The sequence below is a fragment of the Homarus americanus genome, unplaced genomic scaffold, assembly GCF_018991925.1.
Source record: "Homarus americanus isolate GMGI-L3 unplaced genomic scaffold, GMGI_Hamer_2.0 scaffold20465, whole genome shotgun sequence".
NCBI lineage: Eukaryota > Metazoa > Arthropoda > Malacostraca > Decapoda > Nephropidae > Homarus > Homarus americanus.
Window position 1 is genome coordinate 8,605,247 of NW_024756914.1, and position 26,544 is coordinate 8,631,790.

The 26,544-nt window shown below is 44.1% G+C and overlaps 1 protein-coding gene across 2 annotated transcripts in view; it reads left to right on the top strand.

The window, feature by feature from the left end:
• LOC121857219 (protein O-linked-mannose beta-1,2-N-acetylglucosaminyltransferase 1-like) overlaps nucleotides 1–26,544 on the top strand; it is a 172,991-nt gene that overhangs the window by 141,021 nt on the left and 5,426 nt on the right. For both annotated transcript variants that reach the window (XM_042353173.1, XM_042353174.1), the window contains exons 10-14: nucleotides 3,416–3,540; nucleotides 7,909–8,110; nucleotides 9,339–9,529; nucleotides 16,242–16,422; nucleotides 24,930–25,039. In XM_042353173.1, the coding sequence (XP_042209107.1) occupies nucleotides 3,416–3,540; nucleotides 7,909–8,110; nucleotides 9,339–9,529; nucleotides 16,242–16,422; nucleotides 24,930–25,039 (809 nt within the window). The remainder of the gene's footprint in view (nucleotides 1–3,415; nucleotides 3,541–7,908; nucleotides 8,111–9,338; nucleotides 9,530–16,241; nucleotides 16,423–24,929; nucleotides 25,040–26,544) is intronic.

The window sequence follows — 26,544 nt, forward strand, 5'->3', positions numbered from 1 at the left end:
TATATATATATATTATACCACGCAGCAGCACACTTCTTCACTCTAGAGCAGCGGTTCTTAACCTGGGGGGCGCAAGCCATAGGGAAAACGTAGGAATTTCTCTAATTATAATTATAGTTTTATTCTCTTAACAGGAGCGTGGGCTAATATTGAGAAGTTTATGAAAAAATGCAAAAGTATCGCCTTATAACTTTAGTTTTCTATAGGCTACTTTTTTTACTTAGGGCTTACCATTTTCTGTGCTTATTGACCCCCCTCCCTATCCCTCGAAACCCATGGGGGGGGGGAGTTAACTCGTCCTGGACCTGTATACTGCTCGTTGGTGACTGGTGAGCCCCGTTCTCTCCCAGTCTTCTGCACACGTCCGTGGCAATAATTCCTCTTCTCTCACATTTATTCAGTTAAGGCTGTTGAGGTATGTTTTATCCCAGTTGCTATATTTACCTAAAAATAGTAAGCAGCCATAAGTTTATTGGTGAATTGTGAACACGCATGTGTTGCTCTGTTGGTTATTCTCAAGTTTTGAATTCCGTTTGCATTTTATCAGAAGTTGGTGGTGCTTAAAATCATGTGGTGGTAACAGGTGGTTATGGTAAAGTTGTATTTATGATGATATTGATTTGTTTCTTAATAATCATGTGTTTATAATCATGATGTGTTTACTATAATGTTGTGGTGTTTGTTAATATTTACTTAATAATTATGTGGTGGTGTTTATGATCATGTAGTGGTGCTTATGATCATGTTGTGATCATTGATGTTTGTTAATAATCATGTGGTGTTTATGATCATGTAGTGGTGCTTATGATCATGTTGTGATCATTGATGTTTGTTAATAATCATGTGGTGTTTATGATCATGTGATGTTTGTTAATGATATGGTGGTGTTTATGATCATGTATGATTGTAGTCACTTGTAGTGTTTACGAACTTTACGATCATATGTGTGTTATTGATCATGTGGTTGTGATTATCATGATGTTGTGGTGTTCATGAGCACGTGGTGATGTTTATCTTACCTTACACGTGCCTTATGTTTTGTTCACACATTTGTGTTGTCCACTGCACATCAAATAATTCGCTATGAGTGCCAAGAAGCGGAAGTATCTTGACGAATATATTCGATTTGGATTCGTGTCTCTCCAAAAGGGTGACACAGAGGTCCCTCAGTGTGTGATATGTTACAAGACTCTGAGCAATGATGGAATGCGGCCCTCACGCTTGGAACGCCACTTGAGGACAACACATCCTGCTCTAGCTGACAAGCCCAAGGCATTCTTTGAAACAAAAAGACACTCCTTGAAGCAAGTTAAGTTGGACGGCAGTGGGGCATTTCGGCAACAAACTTCAAAGGTTGTTGAGGCTTCCTATGAGATCGCCATGTTGATTGCAAAGAGCAAGAAGAGCCATAACATCGGAGAGTTTCTCATAAGACCAAGCATACTCCGTGCAGCAGAACTCGTTCTGGGGAAAGATAGTGCAAACAAGCTTTCCCAAATTTCACTATCAAACGATACAGTCAAGGGAAGGATCGATGAATTGTCTCAAGACACCAAAGATCAAATTCTCGACCAAGTAAGAGATTCTCCTGTTTTTGCCATCCAGTGCGACGAAACGACTGACATCGCTCAGTGTTCTCAGCTACTGATGTATGCTCGTTTCGTGTCAGGCAACAGTGTAAAAGAGGAAATGCTGTTCTGTCACCCCATGGAAAGTTGTACAACAGCAGCAGCTATTTTTCATGATGTATCAAACTTCTTTCAGGAAAACCAACTTTCGTGGGACTCGCTGGTAGGGGTGTTTAGGTACACACCGCATACTTCATCATGAATCCTTAGTATCCAGAACTTTACCTGCTGAAATGAGGGATGTCCTGAACGTGGCTATCAAGGTAGTCAACTTTATCAAAGCTGGAGCCTTAAACAGTCGTCTCTTCAAACTGCTGTGTAAGGATATGGAATCTGAACATGAAACCTTGCTTTTTCACACGAACGTACGATGGCTATCAAAGGGGAACATGCTTGGACGGCTTTATGAACTACGAGAAGAAGTAGCAATATTTCTTGATTCGAAGCAGAAGGCAGATCTCCATGACAAGTTCCAGTCTGAAGGCTTTCAGCTATCTCTAGCTTACCTGGTGGACATCTTCGAAGCGTTGAATGCTCTCAACCTTAAACTACAAGGGAAAAACATCAACATCATCATGCACCACGACACCATTCGAACCTTCATGGCCAAACTCGACCTCTGGAAGTGTCGAATTCAGCAGGGAAATACAGCCAGTTTTAGTAACTTGGATTCTGCTCTCATTCACGGTAACCTTGATTCTGAGTTAAAGAAACAAATAATCACTCATCTAACTGACTTGAAAACAGAATTCATCAGATACTTCCCAGAGATAGATGAGAAGCGTGAAGCCTGGAAATTCATCAGGAACCCATTTCAATGTGAAGTAGCTGATGTTTCGGATGAAGTGCAAGAGGAGTTTCTTGAGTTGAAGTTCAACTCCACAGCTAAGGAAGACTTCAAAGAACTGGATCTTGAGACGTTCTGGGTCAAGTACCTTCCTGTTTACCCTCTGATCTCACATCAGGCTCTTCGGATTCTAACTATGTTCGGATCCACGTATCTTTGTGAAGCTGCATTTTCCACTCTCGTTGCTGTCAAGACCAAGTACAGAAACAGGCTGAATGTTGAAGGGGATTTACGTTGTGCTCTCTCTGGCATTCAACCACGCATTCAAGATCTAGTAGCTAAGAAGCAGTGTCAAGTATCTCACTAATTTATACTCAATGAAAAGACTAAAAACACAATATTTTTCATTTTTCTTTAAAATCTGGGAGGGAATTTTATTCATAGATGCAAGGGGGGCGTGGAGGGAAGGACCAATTCCTAGAGGGGGCGTGGAGGGAAGGACCAATTCCTAGAGGGGGCATAGTAGTAAAAAGCTTAAGAACCACTGGACTAGAGTGTACCAGTAGGTCACCAACGTCACCTCTCTACCGCCAAATACTGACTTATCATATCCGGATTGCCCAAAACGTAAGCTTTATCTAAATTACCCTACTGACATTTGTTCCACTATCTAACCTATATACAAACATAATACAATAAATACACAAAGTAATAAAATAAATTTAATACGTAACAGTTGGCTCAGTCAGTGTGGACGAGTAATGAGCGAAACTGCTCGAGCCAACCACACACCATCCGAACCAACGTATTTCATAGCCAGAACAGAAACTTCTGGCGGACACTCGTAACAGTACTATAAAGACATTGTCCTTACCTTTATCCGTTGATGATGTAAATGTCACTTATAGATACAGTGTCCTGGTTCAGTAATTATACATTTACAGGTATTAATTCGAAACTGTTAACCAGGTTACATGAGTGACGTTCTCCAATCCTTCAGGTGAGGAACGCTCGTATCGCCCAGCACTACAAGGCGTCACTGACAGCCACCTTCAACATCTTCCCAGCTGCTCACTATGCTATTGTGCTAGAGGAAGACTTAGATGTTTCTCCTGACTTCTTTAGGTAAGTTGTACTAGTTGTACTTGGTCGTGGGGGAATATCTTAAACAAATTCTACCAGGAATGTGTCTTTTTTTTTAATAGAGTACTATCTTTGACGTGTGGGGTGATGAGGTGTGGGTAAGGATGTGATAGTGAGGTGTGGAAATATGTGAGTGAGGTATGGGAGTGAGTGTGAGGATGTGGGATAAGCGTTGCAGGGTGTCTACTGGTCTGGAAATCCATCAAAAGGCAGGAAATTTTATTTGAGGCTAAAAAACCTGGAAAAGCCGGGGAATTTTGTTTTGTCCGGCCAGTAGACACCCTGAGTGGGGATGTATGGGTGAGGTGTAGGGGGTAGAGGTGGGGGTGTATGGCAGGGTGGGGACCATGGGTGGGTGTAGGGGTAGAGGTGGGGTGTATGGGTGAGGTGTGGGGGGTAGAGGTGGGGATGTATGGGTGAGGTGTGGGGGGTAGAGGTGGGGGGTGTATGGGTGAAGTGTAGGGGTAGAGGTGGGGTGTATGGGTATGGGTGAGGTGGGGGTGTGGGTGGTAGGGGTAGAGGTGGGGATGTATGGGTGAGGTGTAGGGGTAGAGGTGGGGGTGTATGGGTGAGGTGTAGGGGTAGAGGTGGGGATGTATGGGTGAAGTGTGGGGTAGAGGTGGGGTGTATGGGTGAAGTGTGGGGGTAGAGGTGGGGATGTGGGTGAAGTGTAGGGGGTAGAGGTGGGGATGTATGGGTGAGGTGTGGGGTAGAGGTGGGGGTGTATGGGTGAGGTGTGGGGGTAGAGGTGGGGATGTATGGGTGGTGTAGGTGGGGTGGGGTGGGTGAGGGGTGGGGTGTATGGGTGAGGTGTAGGGGTGGGTGGGGGGTGTATGGGTGAGGTGTGGGGGTAGAGGTGGGGGGTGTATGGGTGAGGTGTGGGGGTAGGGTGGGGGGTGTATGGGTGAGGTGTAGGGGTAGAGGTGGGGGTGTATGGGTGAGGTGTAGGGGGTAGAGGTGGGGTGTGGGTGAGGTGTAGGGGGTAGAGGTGGGGGGTGTGTGGGGAGGTGGGGGTAGAGGTGGGGGTGTATGGGTGGGTGTAGGGGTAGAGGTGGGGGTGTATGGGTGAGGTGTGGGGTAGAGGTGGGGGTGTATGGGTGAGGTGTGAGGTGGGGGTGTATGGGTGAGGTGTAGGGGGTAGGGTGGGGTGTATGGGTGAGGTGTAGGGGTAGAGGTGGGGTGTGTATGGGTGAGGTGTAGGGGTAGAGGTGGGGGTGTATGGGTGAGGTGTAGGGGGTAGAGGTGGGGGTGTATGGGTGAGGTGTAGGGGGTAGAGGTGGGGGTGTATGGGTGAGGTGTAGGGGGTAGAGGTGGGGGTGTATGGGTGAGGTGTAGGGGGTAGAGGTGGGGGTGTATGGGTGAACTAGGTGGCTGTGGTTGGATGGAGGGAACCAGAACATACACAAGACGGATAGATAATATGTTAAGTGATAATTAACATGGCGGCGATGAAAACAGATGAACATTTAAAACTATCTTGCAGTATTTGTGTGTATATTCTCGTACAATAACACAGCTTACATGTTAGGTGGAAGGTTGGAGTGAGTGAAGGACTAGAGATGAGAGAGTTAGACACCTAGGAAGCCTCAGTGTGCATAAATGAGCTGAAACTGAGTCACTGGGTGGGTCTTGGGGAAGGGGTCACCACTGTTGGCTGTATCTGGGAAATGTGAGGTGACAGTGATAAATTGTATGGAAATCACAAGGCTTTGTTGTGCTAGAGGAACGCCATGGTAGAGCACACGTGTTACTGCAGCCAGAAAATGTATATGTATGTGTGTGTGTTCGCACAAAGGGTGGTGAACTGCGTCTAGTGTGGCAGCTTTAGGTTAGTGTTAAGGTGCAAACACTACTTGCTTCCTTTCGCTTTCAGCTACCGCCGCTGGCTAGCCCTCGTGGCGAACAGGGTAGCTGCTGGCTACCTTATACTGTATTAAAGAGTTTGCAAGAGTGAAAAGAAAAACCTGTATTTTAGTTATTTTCATGATAGCTGCCACCTTCAAGACACACTTTCTGAGCACATATTTTTATTGTGATTCTTATCCTCATTTATGTTCAAGGTTTCGCGTCAGGAACTAATTAACACGGAAATAGAAGCAGTGGTGTAATAAAATGGGGCTGTAGAAGTAACTATTAACTTGAAGTATCTGCTGTTCATTATACTGTTATGTCGAGGCATAATTTGGCATATTGTTTGTAAACTAGGAGCTTTGATTATGTTCGGTCCCAAGTAATAGTTATTTTGGCAAGTTTAGGGAGATTTTCTTGTATATATTGATGTATTACTTATGTAAAAATATTCTGGAATGTATTGCATCATTTTTGTTATGATTTATTTCTTATTGTAAGCCTAGATCATTCTAGAATTCTCCAGGCGTGTCTCGAGCAAACCCCCAGCATCTGGACGTCGCTAGAATGCTCTAGAGCAGTGGTTCTCAACCTTGTTTGCCCCATGCACCCCTTTCACCATATGTCAGAATGTCATTCCCCCCTCCTTTCCAAGATTGTCTGCCTCAAAAAGTGCATTCCAAATAATATGCATATAATACTGAAAATCCTTTATTTTTTCCATATTAGTACATATACATTTACAATTTTACATGGATTATTTTTATAGTGGAGTTTTACAAATTAAATGCCAATTGAAAATGTTGATGGATTTATAAAACTTGAATAAAAATAAAATAGTTTTTTTTATTTATAATGAATTACTTAACAGAACAAACTGAAGCATAATGCAATAAACAAAAAGTTCAATAGAATACCAGGATATTGTAAATTTGTAATTAATTTTATTCAAATGAAGATTACAGTCAATGAGAAACCTGTGATTGTTTTTTCTTCGCCAATTCTGGGATACGCGGAGGAGTGCTTGAAAGGGCACAACGCAGGTCATTTTCTACCTCTAATCTACTACGTTGCTTCGTTTTAATTTGCAACAGAGTTGAAAAGCCTGACTCACAAAGATATGTCGACACAAACGGAAGCAATGCACGGATAGCTCTTTCTGCCACTTTTGGGTAGGAATCGCACATCAAGGGCCAAAATTCTGTGATTGATTTCTCATCGAACATATCTCTTGCTCCCGAATCAGTTTCCCCCCCCCCCTGAAAACCTGAATTCCCCCCTGGTTGAGAACCCCTGCTCTAGGGGTCTGACGAAACATGTATAAGCGGCAGCGAGCGGCCATGAGTCAATCTATCATTTCTGCTCAGAGTGTCAAGTACAGTCACCCAAAAAAGTCCTGTCGCCTCTCATCCTGAACTACGAACCCCGAGATTCAGACTCGCGAACCCGAAGCAGTAGACACTGTTACATTATTCTGTCCATAAATGCTTCGGATTCAAGAGTCTGAATCTCGGGTTCATGGATCAGGATGAGAGGCGACAGGACTTTTTTAGGTGACTGTACAAGCCTAGTAGTGACAACTGAAGATAATTGCTGTGCAAGTATTGTGGAATTGTAGTAAACAATTTAAAGTGAAAACACTAAAGATTTGTACACTGGTAGTGTGCTGACTGTATACATATTCGAAGTGAGAAGCCCAGTTGTGAAAACGGACCCTGTGAACAGTTGTGTGACTTTTTAGTGACTATTAAAGCAGACAACAGTGCACAAGTGTGTTTCTGTGACCTGGTGGAAATCTACCGGCCTGTTGTTTGTCTGTACAATGATACCGATCGTCGAAGAATTACCGGAGACTGGCGGGACAGCCAGTGGCAATTCGACGACACTGTGAGATATCTACTGCTTCTGTATATACGACCCTGGCCGTTGGTAACCAGTGGTGCAAGCTGGTTAAGCAGTGAAAGGAGGGTCGTAACAATACAAACATATACCCATAGATTTTTTTAAACCCTTTGACTGCTGATGATTTCCCTAAGGTGTATAAAGTCATCTGGCGGTAACCAGGATAAAGTTATTAAATGTGGGACTCACACCTAAAGGGTTAATGAGATATAATACAATATTTCTTTAATGAGTTAAGCATTCTATTGATTATTGTACCCCTTTGTTGTTTCTTCATTTAGCTTTTCATAACATTGAGTCAGTGTGATGGAAATGTGTTTGCTGTAGTATTGTGTGAGGTCTTGTCTGTAGCTACATGTTACTCCCTCCTCTCTGCCCTTTGTAATAATGTAGAAACAATAACTCCTGTATTTTTTATCATTTTTTTTTATTTGTTTGTTTTTTGGTTTGTAGATGTTTGGGTACAGTAACTTGTAACTTACCGATGCTGTAAGAAAACTTTTTTTTCACTTCTAAGTTTAGTCATTTATATCAAGTTGAACTCTGTTGTATTTTGTGGAGTTGATAATTACTCTTAGATATTTACCATAACTCTTACAGCTACTTCAGCCAGACCTTACGACTGCTAGAGGAAGACCCCACTGTGTACTGTGTAAGTGCGTGGAACGACCAGGGTTATGAACACACCAGCACAGACCCAACTCTCCTCTACCGTGTGGAGACCATGCCAGGCCTGGGCTGGATTCTTAAACGCTCCCTCTATAAGGATGAGCTCGAACCTAAATGGCCAACACCAGAAAAGGTAAGTTTAACGTGTGAAAATAATTATGTTTTGGTTGGTTTATTTCTACTTGTCTACTCCTGTGGTTTTTGTGTTACCTTTCACTCTCTGTCTACTGTGTAAAGGATTCTGTACTGTATAGTCACACTAGGAAAACAAAACATAACTTTTAGAAATAAGGTGAAAAATTTTATCCACACTTAATACATGTACAGTATTATGTATCCACACATAATACATGTAGTATGCACGTACAGTATTATGTATCGGGGGTGCTGGTGGTAGAGTGGTAACGCTCTTGCCTTCGCAAGCGAGATGTCACGGGTTCGATTCCCGGGCCGGTGGAAGTTGTTTGGACACACTTCCTTGCCCCCATTAGTCCCTGTTCACCTAGCAGTAAAGTAGGTACCTGGTGTAAGTCGAAAGTTGCGAATTCGTATTCAGGGACAAGTTGCTGGAGCTTCCAATAACTTGATGACATAAACCATTGACTCTTCAGGCTTCTATGCCCTTGACGCTTCAGGCTTCTACGCCCTTAACTCATGAGACATAAAGGCAAGCATGAACTTAGCATGCTTCCCTGTTGGGCGCTGTAAACGCTTCTGCGCTTCGCCTTACACAAGGATGTAGGGGAGTGCCCAATAAATAATAATAAAAAAAAAAAAAGTATTATGTATCCACACATAATACATGTAATATGCACGTACAGTATTATGTATCCACACATAATACATGTAGTATGCACATACAGTATTATGTATCCACACATAATACATGCATAGCTCCGAGAAGAACGTAAACCACCCGTTTAGATCCAAGGGATTTGCTTCACTGTTTGAATAAGTCAATGTCATAATGATAGTCATTATATAGACTTGGAGATTTCGTGTAACAATTTAGCTCCAAGATTACTTCATGCAGTGTTTACACCACAGGAGAGATGTACAGTTGCATCACCTGTAAGACTCGCAAATTGATAAAAGAGGAATAAAGTTGTGTGACTCATGTCTTAGTAGGTGTGTGGTTACTTTTCGTATCACCATATGAGAGTTACTGATCAACATGCCCTGACAACAACTTGGGTTAAAATACTTTTGTACTTTTTGTTATGAGAAAGGTTCTGACATACGGGTGTGAGGAGTTATTTACGGTGCTTTTTTTACTTCATACTTCATCAGTAAATATAAACTAACTGGTAAGGTTATGAAAGAAATGTTATACATTATCTCCTATTATCATTTTACTTCAGATGTGGGACTGGGACATGTGGATGCGTTTAGGTGAGGTACGGCGAGGCAGAGAGTGTATTGTGCCTGATGTGTCTCGCACCTACCACTTTGGCTCGTCAGGACTCAACATGAACTCCTACTTCCAAGACACATATTTTAAAAAGCATTCCTTCAACACTCTTCCTTACGTTGAGCTGAGAGACTTAGACAGGTTTGTAAAGAAACAGTTAAGCTGAGGGGGGGGGGGTTCTAAGCTGTGAATATTTTTCCAGTGCAAGTAACAGCAATTGTCACTCTGGTTGTCACAAAAGTGAGTGTTAGAGACTGGGCAGCACAAATACAGTACCAGTATTCTCCAGTTACCTCCCTCCTAAATGGCACTATAATGGCATTATAACATGAAATAAGAACTATTGATAAATACTTTTCTATGTTTGTCTTTGATGCCCCCAAAATGTTCTACACTACGGAGGGTATACGCAAACGCTTGTTATCTTGAAAATAGGTTCTTATTCTCGTACGGGAGATAAATACAGAGGAAACAAATAGACAGTGGGCTTCCACACCAGAAGGACTAGCGATCTCCACTCTCTGTATCACTCTGCGCTGGCATGTACATACATAACATGGTGCATAATAAATGGAAATATTACATTGGATTAATACATGTTCTGTAATACTTTACTATACATAATTAATAGAGTAATATAAGAATACACAGCTTAAGGTACTACTTCGTGTCCATATTATACACCTCCCTCCCCCCTATACGCTCATAGTTTCATCTTGAGCGGACCTTTTGTTTCTGAGTCGCTCGGACCTGCGGAGTACCGGGGCAGAAACACAAGGTGGGGATGGATTTACTATAAAGACATCAGCATTAGGGGACTCTACTGGGGAAGGGTCAACACTAGGCAGCTCCACAGGTCGGAGGAAACGACGGTTCCTCCACCATACTCTACCACTAGGAAGACGCACTTGGTAGTCCCTGGACCGGCCAATACCCATGACAACCCCAACCTTGTCCCAGCGGTGAGATATCGGATCTTGAATCCTGACCTGCTGGCCGATACTCAACCTGGGAAGGGGGCGGGCATGACAGTCGTACCGAGCAGCGACATCTGCGGCTCGTTCTGCTGCACGGCAGTCACATTCTTCAGTCTTGGCTTGCCATTCTTGAGAAAAAGACTTCGGGTGGGCAGCAACACAAGACCTGAGATGATGTCCATATAGAACCTGGGCTGGGGAGCGTCCGGTGAAGTTCGGGGTGTTGCGTAACTCTAGCAAACCTCGATCGAAATCCTCGCAGTCGATATTTCCTGAGGGTGACACCTTAAGGATCAGGTGTTTAACAGTCTTGACTGCGGCTTCAGCGTGTCCATTCGCCTGGGGGTAGTGGAGCGAGGTCACGACATGACGGACTCCCCAACGGTCCATGAAGTCCCGGAACTCGTGGCTGGTGAACTGGGGTCCTCCATCAGTCCTGCGACGGAGGGGAACACCAACTTCACTGAAGTAATGTCTGAAATTCCGGATGGTAGCAGTAGCCGTTGTATCACTACCACAGGGGACGACAACAGGCCATCCAGACAATCGGTCGGCAATGACGAGGAAGGACTTCCCTGCCACTGCAAAGAAGTCGGCCGACACAGACTCGAAGGGTCTTGAAGGGTTATCGTCGCACATTAAAGGTTCCTGTTGCTGGCTGGGTTGCAAAATCTGGCACGGCTCACAGGCACGGACGGTACTTGCAATGTCCGCGTCGATTCCGGGCCAAAATACAGTCTGCTTCGCCCGTCGCTTGGTGGCCTCCACTCCTCGATGGCTGTCGTGAAGGCGGGTCAAGGTACGGCGGCGTAGGGCAGCAGGAATGACTACTCGTGGACCATACAAGACGAGGTCTCCGTCACAATAGAGGTCCTCGCGTATCTTCCAGTACGGGAGTAGCGATTCATGAAGGTCGTATCGGTTAGATGGAAATCCCTGGGACACACAGTCGACGAGCCGGATATAGGAAGGGTCGGCCCGGGCTGCGGTGCGGAGATCTTCAAGGGTCTTGTCTGCATCCGGTGCTGTAGACTCTTCTGATGTGAAGACGGCCTTCAATGAGACTACTGACTTGAGGGATGCAGCAGCTGTAGAACACAACATCTCGTTCTCTGGGGTGGGGCGACTGTCAGGGGCGCGGGACAGAGCATCCGGAATGCACAGCATCTTACCCGCACGCCACACAGCCGTGAAGAGATAAGGCGAGAGCTTCTCTTTCAAACGTTGAAGGCGAGGGTTCTCTACTGCATCCAAAGAGTAGTGATTGATAATAGGTACAAGAGGGCGATGATCCGTGAAGAGGGTGAAGTGCTGAAGTCCTATCAGGTAGAAGCGGCACTTCGCCATCGCCCAGACAACAGCCAACATCTCCAGCTCAATCATGGCATATCGGGTCTCGGCGTCCGTCAGGAACCGGGATCCACACTGAATTAAGCGGAGTTGTCCACCGCCATGGTTCTGCAGAAGGGCGTAACCAACGCCGTAGAGTCTGGAGGCGTCAGTCTGGAGGACGGTGGGTAGGGCTGGGTCGTAACAGGCGAGGACAGGTGGACTTAAGAGGGCCTGCTTGACTCGCTGGAAGGCCTCTTGATGATCTGGGGTCCACAGGAATATCCTCCTGGGGCTCAGCAGGGGGTGTAATGGCTGTGCTGCGGCGGAGATGTCAGGTGAGAATTCAGCCAGCTGATTGACCAGACCCAAAAAAGAACGGAGGTCTGTCAGGTTGGCAGGGGTTGGAAAATCCCTGATTCCACTTAATTTCTCCGGGTCAGCTGCGATACCTGATGCTGAGAGAGTGTACCCACAGAAGTTCACTGATGGTGCGGCGACTACAAACCTGTCAGCGTTGAGGGTAATCCCGTACTTTCGACATCTGGTGAGAACTTCATATATTCGGGAGAGGTGGGCACAGTAGTCTTCGTCATGGAGTAAAATATCATTAACCACCTTGACACAATTCGTGACTCCATGAAGGGCCGCGTCACCACGTTGACAGAATGCATCGCCCGTAGCGGCAAATCCCATGGGGCCTCTGCAATACTGATATCTTCCATATGGTGTGATGAATGTAGTCAAATGCTGGTCTTCTTCGGCCAACTCGATCTGCCAATAACCACATAAGGCGTCCATCGTTGTAAAAAAACTTCGCCTTCGGGTCCACATTTCGAACAGCTGTGAAGGGTGTGGGTGAAGGGTGGGCTGGACGAGAAACTTGCTGGTTAAGTTTTGATAGATCGGTGGTGATTCGTACTCCACCACGAGGTTTGGCGACGGGGACGAGAGGGTGGCACCAAGGTGAAGGTTCGTCTCCGGCCGGCTTGATGATTCCCTGAGCAACCATGGAGTCAAGCTCTTGTCTAACTAGCTCCTTGTAGGCGTGAGGAATCAAAGGAGGGGTGTGGATGGCAAAAGGTGTGGCACCATCCTTAAGATGAATCTTCATAGGTGGACCCACCATCGGCTTGAGTGGTGTGGATCCTAAAGATTTCTTCGTAACCAACATGTCAGCAAACTCCTTGAGAAGGTAAGCTCTTGCATCGGAAGGGGACGTGTTAGTAGAGATAGGGAGTTCCTTCAACCTGTTGACATGGGTGACCTTTAAAATAGGTTTGGGGAATTTCTTGGAAATAATGGCCAACTCTTGACAATGGCCATATGATAAAAGCGGAGTCGGGATCCCATCATGAACATTAATCCGGGCTGAGCAAGACTGCTTACCAAAGGAAAGAGTAGCCCAGAAAGATCCCAAAGCTGGAGCCATCTTGGAACCATCAGCTATCAGTTTCGTTGTCTGAGGAGGGGGCTGTAGGTTGTTCCGGGGTATTCCCAAACTTGCTAAGTGTTGTGGACCAATTACTGAGACGTCAGCACCGGTGTCGGGTAACATCTGAAGGCTGGATGACAAGTTACCGTGAGAAATGACGACACTGATGTGCTGGGGCGTCATGTCTGTGGAACAATGTACACGACGGCAGGAACGACTGGACACAGCGTCTTGATGCTTGCCAGAAGGAGGGGGCGTGCCAGCACTACCTGAGGATGACTTCCTGGATCCTTGGTGGTGTCCTTTCTGTGTCTTCTTACGACAACATTTGTCATAATAGCCCACACGACCACAAAGTCTGCACTGAACTTTGCTAGCAGGGCACTTGACTGTGTAAGCCCAGTGACCCTGGCGGTCGCAACTTCTGCACACGTTTTGAGCAGCTGGGCACTGGGAGGCATCATGCTGTCTCGTGCAGCTGTTACACAAAGCTGCTGCTGAAGGTGTAGCTGGAGGTTGAGGGGTGGGGTTACCTTGCTGCTTCTTACCCTTTCTGTAGGAAGACACCGCCCTCACCTGGTCAGGTTGTGAACGTAAAGCTGAAGTCGCACACCTGGCGGCCTCGTACGCTCGACATTTTTTAACTACATCTTGAAGGGAGGAAGTGGGGTCAAGTGAAATGAGACGCTGAACTAGCTCTTCATCTCGAATACCCATTAAAATGATTGTCTTGAGTTGTGTCTCTTCACAAACTTGAGAATTTCCAGGACAAACATCAACTTCATCTGAACATCTTTTCTGTCTTACAAAAAATGCATCAAAAGATATTCTCCATCAAGCTGCTTACATTGGAGGAGTTCTCTTCTTCTGAGTGCTTCGTTGCGCTGTCCCTTAACATGTTCCTGTAACTTGTCAAGCACGGCCTCTACAGTCAGGGTTGTCATAGGAGGCACTTGAAGTGTGTGCTCGAGAGTACTTTGTGTCTCTAAGGACAAGCACATACGAAGCTATATCATCTGTTTAGGCTGTGGTAAACTTGACAGGTCAACCATTGTTGCATAGTCTTGCCAACGTTGACGCCATTCCCGAAATATCTGATAAGAACCGTCAGACTTCAGAGAGGGAGGCGTTTGTGCTGCAGCCTTTTGAGGAATTGTTGAACCGACTCTGGGAAATGAGGTACCAGTACCTCTAGTCGTATCAGCATTAGTAGTAGTAGAAGAATCTTGTAGAGTAGATCGTTGTGGGGAGGCTAACAGGGAAATCAAGGCTTCAAATCTGGCTTGATCCTCTCTTCTCAGGTCATCCTCACTTCTACGTATATCTTCTAGTTCTCTGCGTCTTTGTTCATCTTCGTGGCGTCGTCTTTCAGACTCTCTGTACCGAATTTCTTCCTCTTCTCTCCTTGCAACATAGTCCTGGCGTCGAGAAGTTTCCATCCACTTAATCAGTTGAAGGAGATCTTTGGACGCAGGCACCGCAGGAGAGCTTGCTCGCGACGAACGAGGAGATTCTGTGGGTGATTGGGTGTTGTCACTGTGGGGAGCGTGGGGCCTGAGTGTGAGTGGAGAGAGGTCTCCCAAGCTTAAACTCATAACCCCATCGTCCAGGGTATCATTTTGATTCCTGTGAGACATGCTGACAGCTTCTGCACTTTATCTGTGCAAGAGACCGGGTCATCCCCTCGTAATCTATGCACAGAATTACAGAAGTCTAAAGTAATACACAAGAATTTAATATAAAGTGGGCCTGTGAGTGCACGTGTGTGTGTATGGCTCGTTGCCGGGAGGCTTGGCGCGCTGCCAGACGTAGAGGCAGCTGGGCGCAAGTCGCAACTGAACCGAAGTTGTCTTAATGCGCGCTGCTCAGTTACCCAATGACCGTAGGCGGGAGGGGTTGTACTGCTGGGCAGCTCCCTCAGTCATCTGACTGCAGTTTGCACAGACAATTCTGATTAAAATACACAACACAGCACTTCACAGAACACTTCACTTCACAGCACAGCACTGTACACAGCATAGCACTTCACAACATTGTAAGTCCTGAGGCTTGTAGTCTGGCTGTAAATCCTTGGCGAAGCTGAAGACGAGACGCCATTAACACAGTCCGGCGGGAAGGCTGAATTCACTCTGAATCTCACTGAGAAATCTCACTGCGCCATCTATGTTTGTCTTTGATGCCCCCAAAATGTTCTATACTATGGAGGGTATACGCAAACACTTGTTATCTTGAAATTAGGTTCTTATTCTCGTATGGGAGATATACAGAGGAAACAAATAGACAGTGGCCTTCCACACCATAAGGACTAGCGATCTCAACTCTCTGTATCACTCCGCGCTGGCATGTACAGATGCCAGCATTCACAAGCTGAATACTTATTATGTAAATATGATAATTCACATACATAACATGGTGCATAATAAATGGAAATATTACATAGGATTAATACATGTTCTGTAATACTTTACTATACATAATTAATAGAGTAATATAAGAATACACAGCTTAAGATACTACTTCGTGTCCATATTATACAACTTTTCCTTCCTCAAAATCTTTCTCTGTGAACACTGTGTACGGTAACTTCCATTATTGTCAAGCTTGGGTTGTACACTCAGAACAGCTTCACCATAAAATTTATAACCCCTTGGGTCTTTTTTGCAAAAAACAACATAGCCACTCGACTCACTACATTCTGAACTGAAACAGTTCACCACACATACAGTGCTCTAATGCGTGACCTTGCCTATAACAGTGCATCAGCTGCTCCGGTGAGCTGTGACTGCTGAGATAGTAGTGGCCATCTGATTCTCACTGGTTACTGGCATAACTTGCTCTGTTTTTTGTTTTTGATCTTTTGATAAATATAAATCTGAGTTGGGAACTGTTGAAATATCATAAGATAATACGTCACAAAGGAAGTTCACAATTTTGTGTAGTTTATTGCCATATTATTACTTTGCATAATTAGTTATGTACACATGTTGTTTTTCTTTGATATATACTGAAGGACCTTTGCATATGATACATGTTGATATTAATACATTGTATTGTCATTATTAATTTCAATGTAAGTTTTTACAAGATTCTATATTCATATAATATATTTCAGTTTGAAAAAGGAGCCATATGAAGAGTTGATAACAGAGCTGCTACGTCGGGGGACAATGCTGGACCACTCACAGAACCCTTGTGAGGAAACCTTCGTGCCAGACACCACCGGCCACACATACCTTCTCTTCATCCAAATGAACCACCACAAAGACTACACTACATGGCTGCAAGTCGCCAAGGTCCCTCAAACTGATAGTTCATGTTCTGATGTTGATTTGGTGGTTCTTTTCATATTAGATTTGCATAAAATTTCATATCAACAGTATTGATATGTACACGCGCTCCAAAAAGGATCTTTAAAATTTTGTGTCAGACAATATGACGCAACAGACGAAGGATTCTGACAACCCCACCGAGACAACAGGAGTCAGTGTTACTTTACGTACTTTACTTTATTCTCTTCGTCACTGATCAGCCTGTTAGCAACTTGGGCGGTTGGTTACGTCACCGGTATACACTGTTGGCAAGTACTGGGCATGTACTGGTTCCAGAATGTATCTGTACATTGTTCCAGTGGTGGTCAAGTCCGGTCTTAAATGAGCTCACACTCAGTGCCTTCATAGCGCTTTTTGGAAGATTGCTCCAAGAGTTCACAGCTCTCACTCACAAAAAGTTTGTCTTGACAATTTTATGAACTTGTGGCTTCTTCAACCTTAAAGTAGGAAGCAGGCAGCTACCAAACAGGGAGGTACTACCGCCTGGGAAGATATTGGAAGCATAATGTGTTGTCTAATGGTAGACCCTGCTGCCATATGGCATCACAAAAATTGTGACCAAGTCCCAGGTTGCTAATCTGTCTTTCTGCCTCATTTACACACACAATTGCAGGGTCTCAATTGTTTCTCTTACTATTGACAACACAACAAATATAACTGTACTCACTCTTGATCTGTTCTATTCCTTCTATTCTTTATTCTCCTATGGTGTCAGTTGACAAAAATATTGAAGTGGGGCCTTCTTGGATGGGTCCCACTGGTCGGGAAGGTTGTGGACCCCAGGGCCGACCTGATCATCATCAAACTACTGGGGCCTCAAACGACGGCACCGCGGTTGCTGGAGGATCAGCTTTTTTCACACTGCATTTTTCCAAAATTCGTGGCCTGAAATCCAATTTTCCTCCTGTGGAGCACCATCTATTGACCTCTTGACCACTTCCTACTATCTGAACTTCAACTGACCAAAGCAGCTTCACCCAAACCTTTTCAAATCTCCAACTACAACCTTTATAAGTTTATACCCTGTACCTCTTTCCGTTCTAAGGGAGGTGTATGCGCCTACTGCAACACACGTACACCTTTAGCTCGACTCACTGATCTTGAACCTTCTCTTTATTATGTCATCTGGCTCAAAATATCTCTACCAACTGTGACTATTTTTCTTTGTTTCCTATACTGTACTGTTCTCTCAACTCTACCAACTATTTAGAACTCTTTGTGTATCTCACTTCTTGCCATGCGTCGTTGCTACCCACACACCCCAACACCGTGATCCACTACCTTGAGGATTTCAATGTACATCACAGAGAGTGGCTTGGCTCTGCGAGGGTTGACCCAGGTGGAGCTGAGGCACTCTATTTTTCCTGACTTAATGATCTGGAACAAATAATTAAACACCCAACACATGTTCCTGATCGACACGATCAATTTTCTAACATTCATGATCTTTGTTTTACCTCTAACCCCTCACACTATTCATACTCAATTCCTGGCCCCTTAGGGTCTTCTGATCACAATTTTGTTTCTATTAAATCAAACTGGGCACGACCACCTCCCCCACCCCCCCTCTACACGCAGACTATGGCAATATCGGAGGGCAAACTAGCAATCCTTGCGGGAATTCTTCACCGACTTTCCTTGGGATAAATGTTGCTTTTCCACTCGGGACGCCTTGATATGTGCTGACAGCATTGCTTGGGTTATACAGGGTGGTATGAGTGCATTTATCCCATCATCTGCCAAAACTATCACTTTACAATCATGGTTTGATCGCTCCTGTTCTCTTGCATGCATGGAGAGAGGTAGGGCAGGTCAAGTTATGAAGCTATCTCCTTCCCCTATTACCAATTCCTCTTTCATTACTTCTAGGAATCTTTGTAAGGCTATTCGTAGGGCCAGTCGGAATTTTATAAAAAGAAAGACCGCCGTCCTGACTAACTCTTCTTCTAGTAAATCCTTCTGGTCCTTAACCAAAAACATTATAATAATAATAATAATAATAATAATAATAATAATAATAATAATAATAATAATAATAATAGTAATAGTAGTAATAATAATAATAATAATAATAATAATAATAATAATAATAATAATAATAATTATTAACATTTATTGAAAGAGCATGGTAGCCTGAAGGCTGAAAATACACAATTTCACAATTGGAGAATGGGTCTCTTGATTCAGAAATGATATACAAGTAACATAAGTGATACAAATATGATATATAATAATTAGGTGCAGAGAAGCTCAAACTACAGGGCATTTCAACATAGTGACAGTGCGAAAAGTAAGATTGACTAGGAGTGAATACACTGGTTGATTACAAGTTAGTGATAATTCTTACAATGGTTGGGACTGGGGCCGTTTTTATAGCGATCAGTTTGTGCTCGTATGGGCTGCATGCTGTTGTGGTGTCGAACAGCAATTTTTGGACGAGGGATCTCGGGTGGTAGTAGGAGCCGGTGTTGAGGATGGTGCAGTAGCTTCTCACCAAATTTGCAGATGAGGTCGTGGTGATGGTCAGAAAGAGCCGAGAGGGTCAGTATGTTGAGCGCTTCTTGATATGTGGAGTAGGAAGGGGAGAGAATAATCTTGCATGCCCTCTTTTGCACTTTTTCTAGGCGTTTACATTGTGTGGCATTAAGGGAGGAAGACCAGGTAGGGGAGGCATAGGTGAGTTTGGGAAGTACTCGGGCGCAGGAACTCTGAGGGACTTGAGTCAGCGGAGGAGGTGGAGACGGAAACTGGAGGATTTGACATCTTCACTGACGTGTGGTTTCCAATTTAGTTTGTTGTCTATGGTAACGCCGAGGAGCTTCGTGGAATCTACAACCTGGAGTGTGTTGGAACCTAAAGAAATGGAAGGGGGTGGGGCAACGTCGGAGGAGAGGTTGATGTGCATAACCATGGTCTTGGTATGGTTGATGGTGACATGGTTGTTGGTGGCCCAGTTTTGGAGACTGTCCAATAAATCCTGAAGAGCGGTATAGTCGGAGCAGGGTTCTTGACACTGATCCTAATGGTGGAGTTGTCGACATATTTCCAGTGAGCAGGGGTTTATCTTAGGGCTGAAAGGTGGAGACAGCCCCTCGGAAGCGTACAGCTTGGCGTCGGTTACTGAGTAAGTCTGTAAGCCATGGTATAAGACTTCTTCGAAACCCGAGGTCGATAGCTTTGTTGATGATTAAATTGTGGTCGACTAGGTCAAATGCCTTGGTGAAGTCAATGAAGGCGACAGCTACAGACGTTTTTCGTTTTTCCAGATGGCGGTATATATAGTCGAGAAAGCTGACAAGACAGTGAGTGGTGGAGGAAGTTTTCATATTAACAAATTGCTGAGAATCTACGGCGCCTGTAATATCAGCATAAGCCCAGTCAAACACAAAGCTTTCACAGATTAAGTTGGGTATTGGGGTGATTGCAATGGGTCTTAGCTGAATTAAGGATTGTTGGCTGGTTGACTTGGGCACTGGTGACACAGATGAAGTCTTCCAGCCAACTGGGCATCTTGCTTGACTGAGGGAAACATTGATGATGGAGAACTCCTTGAAGAGTTTCATTGGTAAGTCAATGGGGGTGGTAGAGCGTTTTAATTTCAGTTTGTCCAGACGTTTTGCTACTTCAAATTCTTCTACTAAGTCAGCGGGAAAGGGGCTGGTAGGTAAGCAGGGAGATTGGTTGTGTCAAGCCGGGGGAGCGTCTGGCATATAGTAGCGAAATGGTTATTTGATTGCTCAGCTGCGTCAACATTAGTGAGATGGCTAAGGAAGCGGAGGGGGTGTGTCTTATTGTTTAGTGCACAGAGTTCTTTAAGCTTACCATACCACTGACTGATGTTGGTCTGCTTCAGGCGTTGCAATTTGGTTGGGTAGTGAGACTTCTTTGCAGTGTGTGTTTCGCGGATGACTCGGTTGCGCAGGGACCTGTAGCAGTTGTGGTCATTGAGATAAAAGGCTCTGTCTCTCTGTTGCATAAGTCTTTTGATAAGAGGTGTGATCCAGGGCAAGTCAGCTGGGTGAGCTCTGAAGGATTTCTCGGGGAAGAACTGGTGGTGAGCTTCCGTGGTGGTGTTGGTATAATTTATCCATTTGGTGTCCACGTCATCCACACTAAGTACTTCAGTCCAGGGATGGTGAACTATCCACTGCCCAAAGAGACGCACTGCAGAGTCAGTAATCGGCCTGTAGGTCCTGATGTAGGGTCTCTGTACTTGAGTGGGAGTGGCAGCTGGGGACCAGAGCACTGATAGGTGTGTGCTACACCCGATAGGAAGCAGTGGTTGAGGTGGTTGGTACTGGTCCGCTAAGTCGGTTAAGATAAGGTCAAGGGTATTTTGACTGCGTGTGGGAAAGTTCACAACTTATGATAGTGACAGCTGGTCCTGGATATCAGTGGTGCCAATTTCATTATAATCCCCGCATAATACTGTAATATCTTCTGCACTCCCTCTTTTCCTCCTCTCTTCAGACCTGATAACTCTATAGCCAACTCTCCCCCTGATAAAGCCAATCTCTTTGGCACCTTATTCTCCTCTAACTCCATCTTAGACAATTTCAACTCTATCCCTCCTACCCATGCTCCTCCGATTGAACCTATGCACTTTCCTATAATCTCCACTCGTAGGGTTGCTGGTGTGATATCCAGGTTGGACGTGAGTAAGGCGCATGGACCGGACAGAGTACCCCTTCGTGTTCTGGGGGGTGTGCTGAAATTATAGCCCCTGTGCTTGCTCAATTCTTTCACCTTTGCCTCAAAATCCAAACTTTTCCTTCTTCTTGGAAGCTTGCCCCGGTTCAGCCCATCCCGAAGAAGGGTGACCATTCAAATCCCTCTAACTATACCCCCATTGCCCTAACTTCATCCCTCTTTAAGATTTTCGAACTATCTTGAACTCCCATTTTCCCCGTCACCTTGAACGCCATTACCTTTTGTCGGATCACCAGTATGGCTTTTGCCAGGCGAGATCTACTGGTGATCTGCTCTCCTATTGCACCCATCTTTGGTCATCCTCTCTTAGGGATTATGGGGAAACATTCCGTCGTGGCCCTCGACATCTCCAAAGCATTTGACAGGGTATGGCACAAGTCTTTGCTTCCTAAACTTCCCTCTTATAGTTTCTCTCCCCCACTTTGTTATCTAATTTCTAGCTGCCTTGAAAACCGATCTATGGCAGTTGTTGTCGAGGGATCTATCTCTCGCTCTTTCTCTACCAATAGTGGTGTCCCATAGGGTTCTGCTCTATCACCTACTGTCTTCCTTCTTTTTATCAATGATTCACTTCACACTACGACTTATTCTATCCATTCTTACGCTGATGATTCTACTCTTTACTCTTCTTCACATTTTTCCCTTCCTCCTAATTCTCAAACTAGATCTGTTTCTAGAGCTGATATCATCTCATCTATCAATGTGCATCTGTACAGCATCTCCGAATGGGGAGGTAGAAACTCGATTAAATTCAATTGTAATAAAACTCAGTATTTACCAATTACACTTTCCAAATTACTTGATCTCCTACCAATCACTTTTCAGGGAGCAATCATTCTGCCAAATTCTAAAATAGATATGCTAGGCCTCGCCATTTCCTCTAATATGTCGTGGAAGCCACACATCCACAAGCTAAAGCTGCCTCCCGAAAGCTGGGAATGCTGTACAGATGCCGTAGCTACTTCACTCCTGAGCAGTTGCTTCAAGTATATCAGGATTTATTCGTCCTAACTTGGAGTACTGCTCTCATATCTGGGGTGGCTCTTCTGTCCAACTGTTCGACAGGCTGGAATCAAAGGCATTTCGTCTTATTGAATCTCCTCCTTTAGTTGATCATCTCTCTTCCTTTTCTCTTCACCGCAATGTTGCTTCACACTCTCTCTTTTACAGGTACTTTAACGGACAATGTTTGGTGGATTTGGTATCCTGTGTATCGCCGGCAAGGCCGTGGGCTCGCATCATTCGTCTTGCCCGAGGTGCCCACCGTTTCTCTGTGGATGTCGGTCACACTAGAATAACCCATTGTAGTACATCCTTCTTTCCTCACACAGCCAAACGGTGGAATGCTCTGCCTTCTTCTATGTTTCCATACTCATACAATCTGTCTCACTTCAAAAAAATGGTTTTCTGGCAGCTTCGTGATGTAGATTTATATAATCTCTTATTTTCTATTTTTTTTTATTTTTTTTTTTCGCCCCCCCCTAGGCCCCATTGTAGGTATGAACACTGGACTGAGTAATGTCCTCCAAGATGTTTATAGACTTCTATTAAGTCACCACTTGCCTACCTATAGTGTAAGCTAGGCAGTTGCAGGTGTTCTAATCTCATTGCACTATGGCAGTCTGGTGGCCCTCCTTTGGACGTTTTCAATCTCTAGCGTATCTCGGGAACCAGATGGAGTGACAGCACTCCAGACGGGGAAGCACCTCACTTTTGAAGAGCGTTATGAGGGAAGGACCGTCAAGATATCTGAACGCTCCTTTTTATAAGACCCACGAGCTTAGTTGCTTGATTCACCCTCTTACACTTCGTGACATTCAATCTTAGCAGTCATATCTTCGACCACTCTTGAAGCTGACAGATATCTTTTTGTAGCTCTTCACAGTCCATCTGGCTCTTAATTTCCTTGAATAACTTGGTATCGTCCACAAACATTTGCATGGAGGAGTGTATAGCTTCTGGGATGTCGTGTATGAAACAAACAAACAACAACAAGCCTAGTACACTACAGTACTCTCTCATACTCCACTTGTCTCGGGGATGTATGACTATTTCACAGCGTTAATCACTTCGCATATTACTTGCAGTCACGAAGAAATTCTTCGATCTACGCTAGGACACTCCCCTTATTCCGTACCTTTCCAGTTTAATTTATAGTCTTCCTTGCGGTACGCTGTTGCAAGCCTTAGCAAAGTCCAGATACTGTATACTATATGTTGTTGATATTACCATCATGCTTCAGGATCTTGGTCCAAACTTCCAGTACCTTAAGTAATTGCGTCTAGCAGGAGCATCACTGCATAAAACTAGGTTGTTTCGTAGCATATGTTCCAGCATCGCATCTATTATAATGCTAAAATGCTCTAGAACCTTTAATTATTTTTGGAGTGGTGATCCCCCTGTTTGAATATAGGACTCACATATGCTATTCTCCAGTTATTGTGGATCTTTTCATCATCCATGTGTCTGCATAACAAGATTTAAAGGGGTACAGCAAGCTCGTTGCTCAACTCTCTTAGCGTTCTGGGATGCATGCTCTCCGGGCCTTGACTCTTATGAACTTATACAGTAGCTTTGACACTTTATTCATAATGCTCTCTTTTGAGAACACAATGTGTGTTAGCCATCTTTCCTCAAACGCAGCGAGATTGTTCGCATTTTCTCTTGTGAACACCGAAGAAAAGAAATTATTTAATGCCTTGACCCATCTGTTGAATTTCTGAGATTTCTTCTTAACTTTGTCATCTGCCGCATGATTCACATGTAAAGATTTCCTTGTTTTCCTGGAGCCAGTGGTTTTGGTCTTGCGAATATATTTATCGATCAAATAGTTAACTTTACTGATTGTTATGTACAGGGTTGTATCTGCATTCTTGTTTACCAGTGAGTCAGACCAGTGAATGCCCCTTATCTCCTCCCTCATCCTGTAGCAATCACCACTGTAATATTTGAACCTTAGCCTGTTCTTATCATTAATCAGGTAACAGTTAAATCTGAAGGACAATGTCACATGATGACTGGTGCCAACGGGGACTAGATTTTCCAGCTTAGCCACCATACCCTCCTCGTTGGCTATGATGACGTCCCTCAGTTTGGGTGTTTGTTCCCCTCTATATTGAGTCAGATCGTTAACATGCTGGAATAGAATATTGTTTCTCAAGAGTTTCTACAAAAAGAGTAGCGGGGCTATTGAAGTCACTTGGTGTAATTCCATTTCTCCAGTCGATGCCACCATAGTTGAAATCCTCCATGACAAGGAGGTAACTAGAGTTGAACGCTGTTACGTTGTCTATTACGGTTCTCAATTTTTCATAGTTTAATAAGCTTACATTGAAAAACAGACTGATTGTGTTATAGGTACAGTATCTGTAAAACTTTCCTTGTCTAAAGTGACGGCGCCGAGTATGAGCTCATTCGGGATCAGACTTGACCATCACATCACTGGTGCAGGCACAGATTCATTCTGGAACCTGTACATGCCCAGTACTTGTGAACAATCCATAACAGAGATGTGACCAACCATCCAAGAGGCTGACAAGTCGATCAGTGGTGTAGAGGATAAAGTAAAGTATAGAGTATTATATTTATACATATATTTTTTATGGAACTTCACATACATATATACTGTACTATCCTCAGATGAAGTGCAGGATATGATATTCACGTCTACACCACCACAGGTTAGGGCAAGTTACACTCCTTTTGTTCACTGAAGTTTTGAAAACATTTCTACTGTCATCTAATTCTAGCGATACTTGCAGTGCTTACGTATATGGGACCTTGATGGCCGGGGCTACCACCATGGCATGTGGAGACTTAACATCAAGTCCAACCCTGTCCTCATAGTAGGCGTCCCCTTCTCACAGTATTCGTAAGTATTCATGTCAAGGTGCAGTACAATGAATTACCCGGTATTCGTGTTTTCAAATAAAGATTAAAACATAATTTCTCTTGAAAGGAAATGCCATTATCACAGGTCATCAGTCAGTGTTTTATTTTCTATATGTAATGTACTACAGTATGTATACAAAGCTATAATTATCAAAGATTAAAGTTTGCCTCCAATATATTTAGTATGTGCAGGTACTGTGTTATTAACAAAATAGAAGAGTTTAATAGTCAATATGTGAAATTACAATGTATGTTACAGGCAGTGTTGAAGATTGTGATAAAGGTGAATGTAGGAAATAATGGCACAACTGTTAATGTAGGAATAAAATAACACAAAAATATGTCACTAGCAGTTAAGAATAATCGGTACAAGAAATTAGCACTGATCCACTTCCAACCGTTAAGGTCCAACATTCCACCACTATTGAAGAAAACTATAGTTGGACAAAACCTCTCTGATCTGGGTTCCCCACTAGAGCTTAGAACCTCATCAGTGCCGTAGGGGTGAACTATGGTGCATTGTAAATAACAGGGTTCCAGGTAGACCAAGAATGAAGAATAAAGTTGGTTCACTGAAGTCGGGAGTTGATGCAGAAGAGTAGTGTGGCTTGACTGAATTGACGGAACCAGGTGGTAGCTAATCAGGTCGGTTGGAATGGACATCTCCTGTAGTTTGGTCCTTAACTCAGGTAGATTCCTGGTAAAGGAACACACCAGAAATAATACAAAATAAACTTCAAAGTGTCCAACTATAATGGACCCAGCAACCAAAACTTTTTTCACTATTAAAACAGGAATGGACACCACAAAGAATTGGGAACGAAGCGTACCTGTGCCGTCAGTGGCTGATGGGAGTCAAGCGACTGCCCAGGTGCTTCCCTGAATCCTTTCACCAAACAAACCTTTAAATGAGGACTTAAAACAGCAAGAAAAAGGGTAGTTAAAACATCTCTCAACAGATGGTGCTGTTAGATTGCCTCACAGAACATGTAACATGAATAACTAATCAAAAATTAAACTAATGTATTCACAATTGGTGATATGCCCTTTCCATTTGCAGATTTTGCAGAAAGGTACGTTTTTGGTTTTTGTTCCTGTGTTATTTTGAGGTGAGTCCTTGGCACTGGTTACTGGTGCTACTGGCATAGTCCAGGGAGTAGTTTCCACCACATCAGAAATTTCTTCCAATTAGTTTACAAGATTGGTCATGGGTTTACATTCTTTCTTTCTGGCTGCTTTGCATTCAGCTGGTTGCATCACCATAATAAATTGTTGGAACTCATTTTTCTTACAGAAATTGGCCATAGTAGTGTTCCCTTGGTCCTTAACCCATAAAATTCATCAATGTGTCTGGCAATGGCTTGTGTCTCCTGTGCATCATGAACAAATGCATTGACAACTGTATGCTCTGCCATCTTGAAGATCCAAGTGAGCGCATCTGCCTTTGTACTCGACCTGAAAAAGGATATAAAATTACCCTTAGAC